This window comes from Neolamprologus multifasciatus, chromosome 9 (assembly GCF_963576455.1).
Source record: "Neolamprologus multifasciatus chromosome 9, fNeoMul1.2, whole genome shotgun sequence".
Lineage (NCBI taxonomy): Eukaryota > Metazoa > Chordata > Actinopteri > Cichliformes > Cichlidae > Neolamprologus > Neolamprologus multifasciatus.
Window position 1 is genome coordinate 22,137,893 of NC_140447.1, and position 18,430 is coordinate 22,156,322.

The window sequence follows — 18,430 nt, forward strand, 5'->3', positions numbered from 1 at the left end:
ACCGTGGAACGCCCAGTGCATGGGGCTGGACGTGTCAGCACATTAACGAGCTAACTGCGCTAACGTACTAGATGCCACCAATGTAATTGAGCATTGCTTGGCACATCCGACATACTGTTTTACTTTTGTCCATGATGCGCTTACCATCAGGGTCATACTTCACATGAAAACCAAAATAGTTCCAAACGCCAGATCTGAATGAGGGTGGGGGAGGCTGTTGAGGCAGTTGCCATGTTGCAACTGCGCTGTGCTCAGTGGATCTGCGCTCGGCAGTGCAGCCTAGGCTGAGTAGTCGAACGCAGATCCACTGAGCTCTCAACACAGACAGCATCCTCAGAAGAAAAGTTGATAAAATAAATTTAAAATTTTGTATTGTTCGATACATATGCGTACCAAACCAAAAGCACTGTATCGAACGGTTCAATACCAATACCAGTATTGTTGCACCCCTAATGATTAGTTCATTACCAGGCCTCTGGAGAACTTCAGGACATTTTGAGGAGGTAATTTAGCCATTTAAATCAGCTGTGTTGGATCAAGGATGCCCTCGAGGCCTGGAGTTCTCCTCCCCTGCCATAGACTCATGTTACAATCGCCACTCTCTTCATAACAATTCTAGTGAAGTGATTTATTTTTAAATCATTTCACAACCTTGATACTGGGGTTGCCACATGTTGATGATAAATCAGTGGCTCACATAGTTGTTAAGTCCATGTACTAAACACAAAGTGCAGAGGGGCTTAACCCAACACAGATTGTATTGTCTGATCATGCTAGTGGATAGAAATTCATTTCCATTTTAAGGTAGACATTGTACAATAATACAGAGAAAATCCCAGCAATCATATGATGCTCTTTGAGCAAGCGCTTGGTGACAGTGAGAAGGAAAAACTCCCTTTTAATAGGAAGAAACCTCCAGCAGAACCAGGCATCATCCAACATATCACTGTGGTTGTGTTAGAGCCAGAGTTGTGACTGTACAAAACTTCATCAGAATCCATTCAACTGATGAGACATTTACGTGTGAAGAAAGCACTGAGTGCAGGCGAGCTGCTAGCTTGGCTAAAAAGTCAAGCACATAGATTAGATGCTACTTCATAGTGCTTTGTTACAGCTAATACAATAAATACGAGGCTGCCCAAGCTCGCTCTCTCTCTCTCTCGCCTGTAAATTAAATCAAATTATCCTGGGGCAAATGACTAAGATCAGTTCTTCTAACCACCACCATGCTTTTGAGGTGCATGGCTCAACCTGTGAGTGCAGAAGTACACAGTCATTCACTTGAGTGCTGCTGCAGGAAAAGACCCACACGATGAGCTCATTCAGCGCACTCAGGCTGTGTGTGAGCATGTGTGCGAGCGGTGATTCAACTTTGCTCACTCTTCCAAGCAGCGTTTAAAAGAATAAAATAAAATCAAAGCAATCAGAGACAAAACAGTTAACAGTTAACCGATGTGGGTGTGTCACAGTTTGGGGTTTTAGTCACCTCAGAGGCAGCTACGCTTTTCCCAACAGGTACTTCATCCGAACATGGTCAATGTAAATAAAACCAAGACAGAAGGAGCGGCTAAATGCAATTTTCATTACACCCCAGTTACAAACATAAACAAAACTCCAGCAAACTACATGCTGGAGTGGCATGGCAACGAGCTTTCTCCTAACCATGTGCTCACTTCCTGCTCCTTCATTTATTTCCTTGTTTTGATTATGAAAAAACAAAAAAGGGGGGCAGAGTCGCTGCATACCAGAGCTGGATTGGTCTGTTCTGTACAGTGTATAAAATATTACAGTTTTGCTGTTGGATCACAAAAGCTCCAACAATAAGTGCTTGTGTAGCAAACTCATATTGGACTGTGCTCTCTCGGTTTGCAGGAGCAATAAGCTAACACACCATGTATTCTTGTTTGGCTTTAATTTTACTCAGCCACATGAAGGACTCAATAAATGTGGGACAGCATGTGTGGCCCTGATGCTGTGTGCACTACAAACACTAAAACATGTGCTGTATAAGGTAATCAGTGAGATTTGGAGCACATCGGGTTGTCATCCACATGGATAAAACCAATTTTGAGCTTCAGATGTTTCAGCTGTAAAATAATATTTAGACTGCCTAAGCCATCGGAGGCCTTTGTGTGGAGCTTGCATGTAGGGCTGGGCCATATCATACCATTCACGGTAATACCAGTATAATGTTGGGCAACGATAAGAAAATGAAATATCGCAATAGAATATGGGTAAAACATGCATGCGCAGTGCCTTTCTTTTCATACGCACATGGCGGAGAATGAGAAGGGCGAAAGCAGATCATTGAATGAAACGGATGAACCAGAATTGGTTTGTAAAAATGCTCCAACTTCAGTGGTGTGGAACTGGTTTGGCTTTCATCCGTCAGATACACAACAAAGCACTATTTTTGGTAGCGCATGCTAGCGGGCCGTCGTTATTACCGTGTTGTTTGGAAAATACAGCACACTTAAAATCAATCCTTTGATTTTTCTGAAAATCGGCAGTGCCCCTTATAAGCCCGTGTGCCTTATGTATGAATTCTGGTTGTGTTTACTGACCTCGAAACGATTTTATGTGGTACAGGGCACTCGAAAATCTGTCAAATGTTTTAGTACGACTTTGCTAAGCTACGAACCACACTGCTTGATGGATTGTCGGAGCATTACGGCTATCGTTGGCAGGAGCTTCGCAGAGTGACACGTACTGTGCTTCAACATAGTATTACGGTAATGTGTGTGTATAACCTCTTTTTAAGTTTTGTGGATATTATACATGGTTATGCTGAGGATATGTCGGCCAATTTCCACTGGAAATGCCTTTTGGTTAAACTGTCAGCAAGGAATTTGCATTTGCACTGTTAAATTTTTATGTAACTTCAATGCACATAAAAAACAGCTGCTTGTTGAAGTGAAAATGCATTGATGGTTTTTGTTTGTTTTTTTTGTTTTTTTTTGGGGGGGGGGGGGGGGTTGCACTAATAAAGTTGTGGAGCTCCAAAGTATTTTGTCTAGTGTCAATTATATCGTCAGTTATATCGCCCTGCTCTACTTGCATGTCCTCCTCATGCCTTCATGGGTCCATGAGGGTACTCCAGCTTCCTCCCACAGACCAAAGACATGCATGTTAGGTTAAATGGTTAAGTCAGAGGAGCTTGCAAAGAAAAGCGTTAAATGGTTAAGTCGGTTGTAGGTGCAAATGTGAGTGTGTTGGCCCTGTGATTGCCTGTTGACCTGTACTGGGTAACCCCACCTCACACCCAACAACATACGGGGATAAGCCCCAGTACTCCAGCAACCCTTACCTGAATAAGTGTTTAAGAAGTTGGATGGAAAGTTACCAAGGTGTAGATGGATTTTTTAAATACTTACAGCTGTTTGAAGGACTTAAATGGGTATTTTTTTTAAATACAGAGTGATTTAAAAAAAAAAAAAAAAACAACAACAACAACAACAACAACTTGTGACGTGCTTAGAAACCTAGAGATTTTAAACATTTACACTCAACATGACATTTGGGTCACTGACATTATGTGATCATAAGCTCCAACTTTCTTTCCAAAACTGACAACACCTCCAATCTCACCTGTGTAGTGTGTTTTACAATACTGCAGCTGTATAAATGAAACTTCAAAGGCGGATGTTTTCTTGTGATGATGGAGCCTGGATGGAAAATGCTGGCTGTGCAGTCGAGGAGAGAGAGAGCGGCAAAAGACTTGTGAGCATCTCCAGAACCAAAATGAAGAAAGCGACACTGGGACTTAAAACTGTCCCTCACGCTGTTAGTTTCGACACCTCTGAATAAATCTTCCATAAAAACTTGGGTTGTCATGACAACTTGTATTCCCCATTTCCCTCTGGCGAGCGAGAGCCGAGGACTGACGAGGGATATCGGCTGTGTGACTGAAATTACTGAAGCCCGCAGAGCACAGCAGAGCCTCTGTGGAAAATCATTTCATTAAGCAATCTCCCACAGATCGCTTACACGGGCCGGAGATGCTTGAACTGAAATGACACAACAAATGCTTGTTTAGGGCTCGTTCCTCTCTGCTGGACTGGAATATTTACACCGTGCCAGGGATCTACAATCAATCACGCAACCAGACGCTGGCACACAGATCCATTATAAATGTCTTTGATACCAAGAAGATACTTAGATTGTGATTTTTTTAATAACATAGATTTGATTTGAAAGAGTTAACAAGGGAACTGTTAAACATAATACTTGAAAGCCAGAATCGTAATTTAAAAAAGCTGGTGGTACAAGATGGTATAAAAAAAAAGTTGCTGTCATCATCTGCACATCCTGGAGGAGAATCTTCTGTCTCATCACATCACAGAGGTATTCTATTGGACTGCGTACATCCCAACCAGCACCAGCCTGAACTTTTGATCAAAGGCAGGATGGATCCATGCTTTCATGTCCTTTGCATCAAATTCCAAAGCTACCTGAAGGTTGCGGCAGAAACCGAGAATCTTCACATGAGGTGACATTTTTCCAATCTTCTGTTGTCCATTTCTGGTGACCCTGTGAAAACTGTAGCCACAGCTTCCTGTTAGTTGACATGAGGGTCACCCAGTGTGGTCTTCTGCTGCTATAAGTTCAATGTGTTGTGTGTTCAGAGGTGCTCTTCTGCATACCTTGGTTTAAACATTATGTTACAACTGAGTTCAAACCAGTCTGGCCTTTCTCCTCTGCCCTCTGGCATCAGCAAGCCACTTTCACCCAGAGAACTGCTGCTCACTGGATATTTCTCAGTAAATCCGAGAGATTGTCAAGTGGGAAAATCCCAGGCGATCACCAGTTTCTGAAAAGACTGAGACCAGCCCATCTGTCACCAACAACCATGCCAATTGATGCTCAGTTTAAATCTGCTGCCATGTGACTGGCCGATTAGATATTTGCATTAATAAGCAGTTAAACAGGTATACCTAACAAAATGTACTTCTAAGCGTACTTCTAAGTACCAGGGTTTAATGCCAAATCCCATTAAACCCTGGTTATTATCAATAAAGTGTCATAAAATTTCTAAAATGTCCATTACAGATTACCCAGAATCCAAGGGGACGTCTTCAAATTACTCCTTTTAAGCCCCACACCACAAATATTCAATTTAAAATGCCATAAAACTGAGAAAATTATTTTTGTTGACTAATGGACTAAATAGAGTATTTTGGCTGAACAAAATATTAAGCACCATTACATTATTTCACATAAGGATGTATATTCAGATATACTACATTAGGTTGAAGCAAGAAGGAAATTCTAGATCTGACTACACAATGTACAGGCTATTGGGGTGAAAGTGGGAGCGACTCGTTTTTATATAACAGCTTTAATACTATGTGAAAATGGAGGTTTGGTGCGGGGGCAGCACAGCAACACTTTCATGCAAAAACTGGATTTGTACCATGCTGATTTGCCATCTGTGGTAGCACGTCTGCTCTGAGCGTCTGCTGAAAATGTAGGCAGCCGCATGAGAATCTCATGCCTGTTGAATTTAACATGTTATCACAAAAAAATAAAATAAAATAAAAATCCCCACTGTGGCTTTTGTCGTGAATATTTCTCTCAATGCAGCAGGATGAAGTGAAAGTAGATTTTCTCTAGTGTGAGCCTGTAGGGGTTTTCAGTGCATGAGTGAAAGATGTGGGGGTAGGAGCACAGTGCTTTTTCCTTCTCATTGAGTGAGCAGTGATATTTATAGTCTTAATGTGGTATACTACAGCCCAGTCTCATGGCAAGATGTCAATTAGGAAACTAATGTATTGTAAGGGTAAGTCTATCGCTTCTGCACCATGTAAGACACCAGACTCCTCAGAGAGGTCCTGTCACCATGGCAACCGATGAAACCAGCTTTGAAAAAGTGGGAACCACGGTAGTCTCACCCAAACCACGAGCTCTTTACAAACTTAATCAGCTAGTTTCATTTTTATTGCTAAAACCTAACAGTAGTTTTTCATACCTAATCCTAACCAAATAATGTAATACCTGAACCTAAATGACTTTTAGTTTTTGCTAAACCCAACAGAGTGCCTATACCTAAAGTAGTTTTCAATGCCTTAACTTAAACAAGTCTACTTAAACCAACATGAATAATTTAATGCCTTAATCTAACATAATAGTTTTCCTTTTCCTTTCCTAAATGCCTTACCGTAGCTGAGTAGTATAAAACCTAAACCTAACTGAGCAATTTAAGTCTAAGTCTAGAACAACCATTTAATGCCTAAGCCTAGCCGAGCTGTTTTGTGCCTAAACCTAACGAGTAGTTTTTCCTTCCTAAACCTGAGTTGATTTTAGTCCCTAAACTTAACCGACTCCTTTCCAGTGACAATAACACTTAAAATAACACAAATCTAAGAGTAAAAATTGCTTCCTTGTATGACTCAAACTGTGGTTTCTGGTTTGAGCACTGAGAGCTATCACACACCACCGTCCCCCTCAGGCCTCAAATGTAACCTTTTTGCCCTTTAACAGTGGAAATTTTTACTTGGAAACAAATCATACATCTGAAAGTCTGTGTCCAAAAACACAACTAAGAATACTGAGAAGACTTGACCACTTAAACAGCACTTTCTCATGGCAAAGTCCACCTCGCTTCATATTTCCATTGGAGATGCTGCTGCTGGTGCATACACCAAGCAGGAAATAGTGAGCATCCCGTTAAAGGCAGTCAGATGCCTGCTTACAGGAGCAAAAAGAAAAATAAAAAAAAAAGAAACAAGATTGCCCTCTTTTCTCATTATGTGCAAGTTTTGGGCTTCAGACGATGCAGGATCACAGACGGAAGTGAGAAAGTTGAGAGGAATGCTCAAGTCTACCAGCACAGCCAGCCCTGCAGATTAGAAACTGGCACACACACACTGACTCATAAACATCAGAGCCACATATCAAAAGCATATCACTCGTCCCCGCCAAACGCTACAAACACAAACCAGAGTGAGGACCTCCGCAGCCTCAGACCACCTTTCTGTGCTCATTTAATGCGAAATACAGTCAGCGTGTGTTAATCAGTAAACTATTAAATATATCCGTTTGCAGACTGAACAGCAGGGAGCATGCAGTGCCCTTTGACATCTTTTGTAATAGTTTATTTAGGCAGGAGAAGTCCCTCGCCGAGGTTGTCTTGGCCAACACAGCAGCAGGAAGTGCATAAGAAACAAAGAGGTTTCAAAAGAACAGACCACAAAACAGTAGAGATAAAGTGTCAAGTTCCAAACAACTGCAAGAAAAATAGATTTAGATCTTGCTCTGAATGAGGGGGCATTACAGTTAGGATTTACTACTAAATGACTCAAAGTCGACAGTTCAAATCTAAGGACGTGAGCCGGCATGCAAAGGGAGGAATACAATCACATGTGATCAGAGGGTATATTAGACTGCTATCACAAAAGTCCTCTCTCTGTTAATTCCCAAATTGAAAAAAAAATCCTTTAAACCTATGTTATTGTAAAAAACAAACAAACAAAAAAAGAACAATCTTATGATATATATACATATATATATATATATATATAAAAAGAATAATCAAAACGGTGTGAGATTTGGAAAAACCTTTACACTTTTTAGAGAATGAATACCAGTCAGCTAAGTCAGAATTCTCTACCAAATTTGATGCAGAAGCATGAAGGACCACAAGGTTTCACCCATTTTAGTCATAACAGTCTGGGTTTTTCCTGGCTCCGTGTGGCCTGCGTGAGGAGGTGCCTATGCACACAACCACAATTGGCCCCACATGTAATTAATGCAAAAGGTGCTAGTTACTGCAGTTAAAAGACGTTGATGTCTTTTTCTGATATTCCTTTGGACATTTGATAAACAAAGATGTATTGTAAGCTTGAGTAAATGTAGGTAAGTAAATGCATATTCAAAAATATAATGTTAATGGCAGTCCTGACTATTTTCCCTCAGTGAAAGAGCAAAAACTCTTTAGAGGGTGTCAGGTTTTTCTAGCTGCATGGAGGAAAACACTGAGTGTAATGGGGCCAATACAGTGCGTGGTGATATTGTATTGAGATAGGGACACAAAATATTGATATTTTATTAAATAAATGAAAATACCCTGGGAATAAGAAGAAAAAGGGCCCATCTCATGCACCGCCATCCTGAGATCATGTTAGCCAAGCAAACGTACATTAAGTCAGCTCAACCGAAAAACCATCCAACACTGGACACACTCAACTCAACAAAGCTACCTCCTAATTCAGAGCAAGCTAACAGCTCAGTCACACGGATAAAAATAGGACAGCAACCTTGCCTCTGATTGGTGTTTCTACTGAATCTTTTCACATTCTGTGAACAACTGTGGTAACTAAATGCTCGCCCAGAGCTTGAGGGTGTTGTGCACTGACAACCACTTTTATCGCAAGGTGGCTGCACAGGTCACCTGGGTGGCAACCTTTCTGCAAACAGTCACAGTCCGACTTGGACCGACTGCAGTTGCTCTGAGAGATTATAGAAGGTTTGCGAATACATGCGTTCTAATTTATAAATGCAGACGGATTGCCAACATGTTATCAGTCTTTGCGAACAAGCACAACTCGAGGAGATTCGACTAAACCAGTTGCCAGCTGGTTGCGTTCTGGTTAGGTTCCTGAAGAACAGGAAGTTTACTGAGTGCAAATTTAATATTTACATGTGAACTTCTGTCCATGCAGACAGCAACAGATACGTGATATTTGATGATTTATGATTTATTATTAGAAACACATTGCATGTAATTGCTAACTAAGCATATCCAATTGCAAACTGACTCCGTATTAAGGCAACAGTAACACGGTGTTGGTGTGCTTGACAGTCTTATTTTGTAGCAAAAAAATAACTGAAGCAAATAACTTTAGCTTATTGGACTAAACATACTGACAAAGTTTAAATCTGAGGAGAATTTGCAGTTGAAAACATTTGATAAATTACAACACATATTACTGCAATACTCAGCTTTTTTTAAGATGTCAAAAACTGCGATAATATTGTATGATAGGCAGGTTACCAACTTCCGCAGTGATCCAAGCAACGAGCAACTTTTAAACAAAGTACATGGTGTAAGAATGTTGGATTTATAATTTAAGTGTCTTTAAACACATATGTGGGGGGAAAAAACAATCTTAAAATTGAAATGCTGAAGTCTGCGGCTCCTCTGGATTAAGGCCATGTCATGATAATGGTGTTAGAGCTGAATGCTGAACATGCCAGATGAGTTCGAGGAAGTTAATCCCAATAACTGCACAAACAGCTTAATGCCAGAGAAATGGATCAATACAACGTTTTTCTGCCAACCGTGCTCGCTGCGCTATTTTAAAAACGAATGCTGGACACAATAAGACGAACAGCACGGCAAACAGGCAAATACTCGTAAATCTTTTCTGTGGGGACTGTTTTTGGTGGTTATTTGAGGGGACTGCGTTGGGTTGTGTGGTGTTGCACAAGCGCTTGGGTTGTTGCCTCCTTTAAGCTTAAATTACGTTACCAAACCAGAAAATAATCTTGCGCCGCTTGGCTACGTGGCCACAGCAAACATGAAAAATGCTCGAAGCAAGCTGTCACTGTGTAGTAAATAAACATGTGTTGGGCTGCCTGTAATGTCACAACACTGCTGCAAAAACCACACAATGGTACATGAGCTGGACGTGTTACAACAATGACTCAACAATGAAGAGATGTTCAGTGTGTTCAGCGTGAGACGATCCACTCACCATCAGAGACACTCTATATAATACAGACCGAGTGTCAGCATACTGAGAATAACTGCAGTAACCCAAGCTGAAGCCAACAGGTGTGTTTGAGGGAGTGGGTCCTGTGAGCTCTACAATGTGGGGAAATGTAAAGCTATCAGAACAGTAAATATAAAATATATAATATTACCCTGGCTTTGAGTGCAGGTCGGTCTGTGTGATGACTGAAAAGCTCGGGAAGACTCCTGGAAACATTATAAATAATTAAAACTGACCACCATTACATTCACTCTACCAGCTGTACCGTGTACAACTATCCGAACAACATTTGCCGGAGAAAACGTGGAAAACCTCTCCTCACGGGAGAAACGTGCACTTCTTTTATGCAGGCTTTGTTTATCTTATCTTGTCTTATTATATTCTAAGGCTATCTGCTGCTGTTGACTACAAAACTACATTATTTTCCAAATGCCTATTGTTCCATTAACACAAGATTAAACCCGCGAAAGTCACCCCCAGGGCTCCTAACATTTGTTTGGTTTGCTGCTGACATGTCAGAGTATCCAGCCCACATTTGATTTCTAAGAAAGGGTCATGCCTAAGCGCACCTGCACGCCCGTACCTGCAGGATTTATGAGGGAAAACACACAGCCAAGTCAGCCATATTTTCTCATTCAAGACTGTGAGCATTTAAAAAAAAAAAAAAAAGCTCACATAAACAACTTCCTCCACACAACATTTCAGTTTGTTGTCGCAAGCAGTCTTTTCTACCCGCTTTTACACTTTTTGTGACAGCAGAAAGATCAAGAAAATAAATAAATAAATAAAAATAAGGAGGAACTGGCGATGATCCCAGCTGTTCACACAAGAGCAGCAAGGGAAGGAGACAGGGCGCAACAAGTTTCACCTCGTCTAACATCTCACAACTGACTGTGGCAACACTTGGGTGCTGTTGCATCCTCCAGTCAATCTTTAGAGGTCTAAAACATAAAAAGAGGCGATACTTGATTTAGTTTCCATCCCTTCTCGACCTCATATACTTGTTTTTAAGCCACATCTGAGGTGCTTTCGACACAAAAGGGGAAAAGTCACAGTAAACATCTGTGAATTGAAGTATGAGTCTGCAATATCCGGTTGGTATGCATGACTGGTGCCATCTGAAAAGATAGTGGAGCAACGTTTTACATGTCTAACTAAACTTGGAGGTTTCTAATGTGCAGCAGGAGTGAGACCTTTGAGATAAATTTAAAGCTGCACTAATCAACAAATCCATCCGTCTGCAGACATTTCACTTCCACTTTCGGTAGACTTTGAGCGGAAAGGAAATTATACATTTATCAGTGCCTTTTCTATATGCGGCGGCATTGAAAAATGCAAATATTTTACTTTTCAGCTAAATGGGCTGCAGGGCTTTTTCTGTCTCAAAATGTGCCTGTAGGAAAACGTTACTAAACAGAAGTCTGTGCAGTTTGCTCCTTCCTTTGTCATTTAAAAAAATAAATAAATAAATCACATGGAAGGCCTAAATTTTTAATACACACTGGAAAAAGCCTTATTGAGAGAGCCCTAACACTCCCCTCTCCACTCCCTTTTAGAGCCACACATGGAGGGGAAAGTGATAGTAAGCAATTGTGAAATAAAGTATGAGTCTGCAATATCCGGGTGACGCACTGAAGTGACTTGAGCCATCTTTACAGATGGTGGAGTAACTTTGTGCATGTCTGACTACACTCAGGGCTAAATTGCAGCAAGAGCGAGCCTGAGACCTTTGAGAGGAATCTGAAGTAGGACATTGCACTTTCCAAACACTGTCAACAAATCGGACTGTCTGGATGTTTCATTTCCACTTCTGGGCAGACAGGAAATTATATACTGCGGTTATACTGAAACACTGATGCAAAGATTAAGCATGCAGTCTACAGAAATCCCAGTGCTGGACTGCAAAAAAAGGGTCCTCATTTTCAGGTACTTGATATTACTTGGCAACTGTAGTAACTATTCATGTAAGAAACCTCTATAAAGAGCATATAAAGCATGCGGTGACTTCAATTAACCAACAGCAGGTCTAATTTCGGACTTTTGCAGGTATGTGTATACTCTGCGGCTGCTACTGCTGACACTTTATATGAACTCCCAGCGCTTTGAAATCAAGCCACAGCTTTTAAAATAAAAATATGACCGAAGACAAACCCAGCCCTGAACCTGCTGCCCCATCTGTCACTGTGTGTGCATTTCCTTTAATGAAGCTTCATTTGCTGCCTGTAAGCGCGCAGTCCTAATCCACAGCCATACGGTCCGTTTAAAACTGTGCACACACGCCAAACACAGCTGATAGCCTGGTCATCGGTGAAGTGCTGTGGGTCAGGCGTGTATCGCTCAGCGTCTGTGGCTAAATTAAGGGAAATCCTGCTAAGCATCGGAGCCTAATGCCTCCTGTCTGAGAACCCGTCCGTTGTTCTGAAAGGGGAAGTTAACGGTACACCGAGGATGTAACACCGTCATGCTCGCATTTACCCCTCCTTTTGCTTTAACGCCAACTTAACCCTACCTAGGTTTGATTTTACCTGATTTTCTTTTTAATTCAACAGTTTTGCCTTCGAGGAGCAAAGTCTAACACTCAGAGCAAGCTTCAATGAATGGCATACGGCGGACAGCGAAGGTGACTAACAGAAAGGGGAGAAAGAGTGCGAATAAAGTAGTATTTTCTTTGTGTTTTACCTTGATGCTCGCGGAGAAACACGGCAACCGTCGGCTGGACACCACGCTACAAGCAGCGGTACGGGCTCAAAGAAAGGGAACAGCGATTTGCTGCCGCTGTTTCCGGGTTAGCTATCCAGCGTCAAACGAGAGGGGAGTTCGGTTTGTCCCACCTCTGAGCGCGGATGGGGGTGAGTTGCACACCTTCCTCCCCCCTCCAGAACTGAAAATAGATGCGCCCGGTCAGCCGACACGCGCGATACTGTGTCAACGGTCACCTCCACTGTATCACTACTAAAATAGATTTAATGGAACCCACCGCCGCGTAAATTAGGTCTTATCAGACGGTAGGTGCAGTGTTTGCACTTAGTTCTTCAATCGGACATCAAAGCTGAAGCCTTTCTACCGACGTGCCCTTGGGCAATAAACTAGCATAGCGCCTCTAGGTGACGCTGTTCTGTTATTTCGCCCCAGAATCTATCAGCGAGTTTTAATCCTCGATTTCCATGCATGTCATTGAAATTATTCGTGCTAATAATGACGCTGACTACTTTAATTCACAAAATATGGTGAGATTATTCATTCGTTTGTTTATGCATCTCACTCTCCTCTTTTAATGTCCGTCTTCATTACATCCATGAATATTGTCTGTGGTCTTTTCCTCCTGTCTGGCAGTTTCGTCTTCAACATCCTTTCCCCGGTATATAAACCGTCCCTCCTCTGCACGTCTCTCTAACTTTGTCTCCAAGCTCAGCCTGAGCTGTCCCTCTGACAGGGGCGCCTCCAGATTTTGTTTTATAGGGGTGGCCATATGCTGGCCACTAAGAATATTGGGGTGGCACACCAAAAACAGATTTTCCAGTTTTATTATGCTGTTGCCAAATACAGGTTACTTAACAAAATAAAGTTTATATCACTGAAAATGGGTACATATGAAAACCAAATAAGATTTTCAAATCTATAATAATCTGGTTTAAGTAGGATAAACAAGTTAATGTTTCAACTCATTGTAGGGTGTCTTCTTCTCTCTTATGGCCCCGTTTATTATTATTATTACCAACACAGGACAGTCCTGAAGATGCTAAGTGAAAATCATCTTCAGTTCTTCCTTCTGCCACCCTCTCCAAACCATACAGCACAAGAGGTCTGCTATCCTTCTCCTAAACAACTCTGATAACTCATCTCCACCCACTGAAGATGCAAATCATTAAAAAGGCTATACATACACAGATCAGGCATAACAGTACGACCACAAAAAAACAGTCCTGATCCATTAAGGCGTGAACTCCACTAGACCCTTTAAGGTGTGCTGTGGTATCTGGTGCCAAGATCTTAGCAACAGATCCTTTACGTCTTGTAACTTGTCTTGTAAGCGTCCCACAAATGCTTGATTGGATTGAGATATGGGGAAAGTCAAAATCTCAAACCATTACTGAACAATTTCTTTGCTTTGTGCATTATCCTGGTGAAAGACCCGACTGGTCTGCAGTAGGTCATCTGTTGGATTGAACCACTTCACTCCCCACATGTGGGGAGTGAACCTGTTGTTGGTTCACCACTGTTCCTTCCTTGGACCGCTTTTGATCGATACTGACCACTGCAGACCAGTAACACCCCACAAGAGCTGCAGTAATTTGGTATATACTATTGGTATAGTTTTTTCCATAATCACAGTAACATATATTATTTTGATTTTTATTCCCTGTCATCATTCACCTGCTGAATTCTTACTGGGTTGTGTTGACATTTAAATGGTCCGTTGACCCTCTTTCAAGCATTTTTTTTCTCATTGTGGAAGGAAAATGGCCTGAAAGTGGGTTGACACGCATTTATGCAAAAATAGATATCTGAAAGGTATTTAGTATGTGAAGTTAAAATGAACAGAAATCGTTAAATTCTGTACCCTCAAACTTTGGACCATAAAATGTTTTTTATGGAAATTGAATCTGGTTGATTGATGATGAACTCGGGTCTTGAAAATTAAAACAAAATGCACATATTAACAAAAATATTTTCTGATTTATAATTAGAGTACCATCTGTAAATTGACTTTCTGCTGATATTTTTGTTTCTGTGGTACAAATTGTCATATTTGCTCAACCCAGCATGAAAGTTGAATTTTTCGGACTAAGAAATTCTTATTAAAAAGGCTTCCGCGTGCTTTATTTTGTAGTGTTGTGAAATTAATCTATATATCATTTAGAAATTGTCACTAATTATCTTTTGTAATTTGACGTTTTTATTAGTGTGTGCTCAAATATGGGACTTTGCTGGAGTGCTGGAACTTCTTTTTTCATATTTTAACTAGCCAATACTCAGATAAATCTTAAAATAAAAAATAAAATTAAAATAGAATATTAAAATTAAAAAAAAAAAAAAAAAACACAAAGAAAACTCCCAAAAGTTTAAATAAAAAAAAACTTTAATTTTTCTTTTGTCTCTTTTTTATTTGTCCCAAATTACAGATGCTGATTTATTTGGATGATAATAAAGTCCAGTGAAAAGTTCATGTTTTTATTTCTAGTAGGTTTTAAGATATTCACATTCAAACATTGGAGCAGATTTCACTGAGCAACAAAACATTAGTTTGATTTGAAATCAAGTGAGCCTCCTGCCAAAATGTTTAATGATTTATAGTTATTAAAACAGCTACAAACATGGCTTATGAATGGTTGGATCAGCATTATCCCTCATTGTGATTAAGCTCCATACATTAAAAACATCAGCTGTGCTCTTCCCACTACATTACAAACCAGCAGACTCTCAGTATGATGGATTTGATCCTTTTTGTCATTATATTTTTGACACAGATACTAAACGTGCCCGTTATCTGTTCGGTTCACTCTTCAGCAATCAGTAAGAGTGAGACAGGTGTTGAGAGAGCTCCAGCGCCAGAGAAAGACTCACCTGGCTGTAATTTGAGCTCATCAGAGGATCCATGATGAGGCCCTAAGAGAGAAGCGAGTGTAACGGTCTGTTTTTGCACGCTGATCAAAAGATTGCGCTGAAACGTTGGAACTTTTAAAAAAAAATACAGATTACAGCCACAAAGCAGATCAATATATTTTTTAAACTTCAAGCTTCAAAGCCACTTTGCCTTTAAGCAGCATTTATTTGTCATCAAAGTGTGACTGATCCCAATTAAGCTTGATTAAGCAGCACACCTGTCTTCAGTTATGCATCCTCTGGGGGCTATAAAGGCTCTCCAAAGAGGATGGCCAGATCCATTTGCTAGAAAACAACAGTTTCTGAAGCTCTGCAGCTCTTTTGATTAAGTTTTGCAACGCCACCTCCAACCATGGGAAAAGAGAAGACTCATGTTAACGTGGTGATTATCGGCCACGTTGACAGTGGGAAATCCACCACCACCGGACACCTGGTCTACAAGTGTGGAGGAATTGATCAAAGGAGGCTGGAGAAATTTGAGAAGGCTGCGAATGAAGTGAGTAAAAACAATTTCTGCAAAACTTCCAACTTTTCAAATGTTAAACTCATTCTGCTTGACTTCAAGATGGGGAAGAGCTCCTTTAAGTTTGCCTGGGTGCTGGACAAGCTGAAAGCTGAGCGGGAGCGAGGAATCACCATCGATATCACGCTGCTGAAGTTCAACACCCAGAAATACATCATGACTGTAATTGATGCACCAGGCCACCGTGACTTCATCAAAAACATGATAACTGGGACGTCACAGGTAGGAAGTACACGCGTGCTTGAATATCTGTTGCTATGAATGCTGCCTTTTTCTAAAGCTCATATCATTTCAGGCTGACGTTGCCCTCCTGGTGGTCTCTGCAGCCAAAGGAGAGTATGAGGCCGGCGTGTCTCGGAGTGGTCAGACCAGAGAACATGCCTTGCTGGCTTATACTCTAGGTGTGAAGCAAATCATAGTCTGTGTGAACAAGATGGACTTGACCGAGCCACCTTACAGCCAGAGCCGCTTCGAGGAAGTGATGCGAGGGGTGAGCGGCTTCCTCAGGAAGATTGGCTACGACACCACGGCTGTGCCCTTCGTTCCAGTTTCGGGCTGGACTGGGGAGAACATGATCACCGCATCTCAAAGGGTAAAGATGTTTTCAGGCTTTTTTCCCCCTTTAAAACCCCAGAAGTTGGCTTGCAATGCTGTAAAAGTGACGTCTGCACAGATGCCGTGGTTTCAAGGCTGGAAGGTGAGACGAAGGGAAGGGAATAAAAGTGGGAGGACGCTGCTTGAAGTCCTGGACTCGATTCAACCACCTGTGCGCACAGTAAACAAGCCACTACGATTACCTCTGCAGGATGTCTACAAAATCGGAGGTGATGTCAATCGCTGCTTGATTTCTTGGTCTGAGCTCAATTACAGCTTCATTTATGAAAAATGCAGTAGAGGAAGTACAGTATTGTTTTTAGAGTAGAAAATGTCTGTAAACATGCTGAAATTGAAGTGTTTCTTACTCCTCCAGGAGTTGGGACGGTGCCAGTGGGTAAAATTGAAACTGGTGTCCTGAAGCCTGGCATGATGCTCACGTTCTCCCCTGCCAAGCTCACTGCAGAGGTCAAGTCTATTGAGATGCACCACCAGGGGCTGGAGACGGCTCTGCCCGGCCACAATGTTGGCTTTAACATCAAGAACGTGTCCGTGAAGAACCTGCGGCGTGGGGACGTGGCTGGAAACGCTCAGCAGGATCCTCCTTCAGATGTTAAAAGCTTTGACGCTCAGGTTGGTTCACTGCAGGAAGAAATTGCCTCCCTTTTTTGGTTCGTTTCTGCTAAACCTTGCTTTTGTCTTAGGTGATAATCCTGAACCATCCAGGGAAGATCAAAGCAGGCTACTCCCCAGTTCTGGACTGCCACACAGCCCACGTCACCTGCCGTTTCGCTGAGCTGAAGGAGAAGCTCGACCGCCGCACGGGCAAGAAGCTGGAGGACCACCCGCAGATCCTCATGTCTGGAGATGCAGCCACAGTCACACTGGTCCCCATCAAGCCCATGTGTGTGGAGAGCTTCTTCACATACCCTCCTTTAGGTAAGCACAGATCTCTTCATGCACACAACTCTGCATGTATGAATCCTCCTGGTTGTGCCCTCATTTGACTGGCTCTTCTTCACAGGTCGCTTCGCGGCGAGAGACCTGAAGCAGACGGTCGCTGTAGGAGTCATCAAGTCGGTGGAAAAGAACCACGGCTCAAAACTTCACAAAGCTCAAGTTTGTAAATAAGTTTTTGGTTTACCAGAGGTCTGGTAATGCTGCTTCATGGGAAGAGTTTTATTTGATGAAATGTATTTGTGTTGTGACACACAAAGCTTATGTTGTCTTTAAAGTGTATAGTATTCCTGTGTTGATAAACCCAGAAGTAGAGTTTGGATTTTTTTGGTTGAAAATTGAATGTCTCAAAATAAAGTAGTGTGGAGAAGAACTGGTTTAAGTGTCTTTACTGTTGAACTGTCAACTGCATCTTAATGTACATCTGAAAGAACTTCCACTAAACTCTCCTCAGGCATAGTTTTAAATATTGCTTAAAGCTGAATGGGGAAGAAGCCTCAGCATCTCATGGTGCACAACATCTCTAGTTTGTAATAAAGTCATGCTTTTAAATTGTAAAGCACCAAATGCAGAGTTTATTGGTTCTAATGAGTATGGTCTGGATTTTTAAGTTTACAACAGCTGGCATCTGAAATCTAAACTTTTAATGTTTTGAGTGGCACATGGAGTCACTTTAGTGTCCTGTACTGGTAGTTTGTGCCTTGCTTCGGCAAAAGAATGCTAGTGTGAAACTTAAATGTGCTAAATGGGGGTGTAAAGTTTTCAGCGTTTCTCTCCCTACAACTTGAGCCTCTACTCTAGATTTAAGGCTACTTGAGATGTTTTTGGTTTGGTGTGCATTTTGAACAGAAAACCCAGAGTAAGTGGTTTAAGCCTGAATTGAATATACACCACTGTATTGCAACTGTGCTTTATGCTGCATGTTTAAATACACTTTGAGAACTCAAATCAGTTAATGCTAATAAAATGCCAGCTTCTAAGCAACAGCATATTTAAGTATGTAAATTTAACATTAGCAGTGAAAGTTTTTAATATAGAA

General features: G+C 41.4%; 2 protein-coding genes across 2 annotated transcripts in view; one reads left to right on the forward strand and one right to left on the reverse strand.

Annotated features, from left to right (window-relative positions):
• Positions 1 to 12,527, reverse strand: part of cyribb (CYFIP related Rac1 interactor Bb) — a 40,651-nt gene extending 28,124 nt beyond the window's left edge. The window contains exon 1 of the mRNA XM_085171613.1: positions 12,393 to 12,527. The gene's annotated coding sequence lies outside the window, so the exon portion shown is untranslated. The remainder of the gene's footprint in view (positions 1 to 12,392) is intronic.
• A 204-nt stretch (positions 12,528 to 12,731) lies between these two features.
• Positions 12,732 to 17,764, forward strand: eef1a1l3 (eukaryotic translation elongation factor 1 alpha 1, like 3). Its single transcript, XM_085171612.1, has 8 exons — positions 12,732 to 12,940; positions 15,222 to 15,813; positions 15,883 to 16,062; positions 16,136 to 16,432; positions 16,514 to 16,664; positions 16,811 to 17,067; positions 17,139 to 17,373; positions 17,459 to 17,764. The coding sequence occupies exons 2-8, from the start codon at positions 15,670 to 15,672 to the stop codon at positions 17,563 to 17,565; spliced, it is 1,371 nt and encodes a 456-aa protein (XP_085027738.1). The 5' UTR covers positions 12,732 to 12,940; positions 15,222 to 15,669; the 3' UTR covers positions 17,566 to 17,764.
• Positions 17,765 to 18,430: the final 666 nt, after the last annotated feature.

What these genes read in the sequence shown, in the direction of transcription:
- eef1a1l3 (XM_085171612.1), top strand. Translation starts at nt 15,670, where the DNA reads ATGGGAAAAGAGAAGACTCATGTTAACGTGGTGATTATCGGCCACGTT. An exon ending in TTGAGAAGGCTGCGAATGAA is followed by an intron (nt 15,814 to 15,882) that starts GTGAGTAAAAAC and finishes CTTGACTTCAAG; the next exon opens with ATGGGGAAGAGCTCCTTTAA. An exon ending in TGATAACTGGGACGTCACAG is followed by an intron (nt 16,063 to 16,135) that starts GTAGGAAGTACA and finishes ATATCATTTCAG; the next exon opens with GCTGACGTTGCCCTCCTGGT.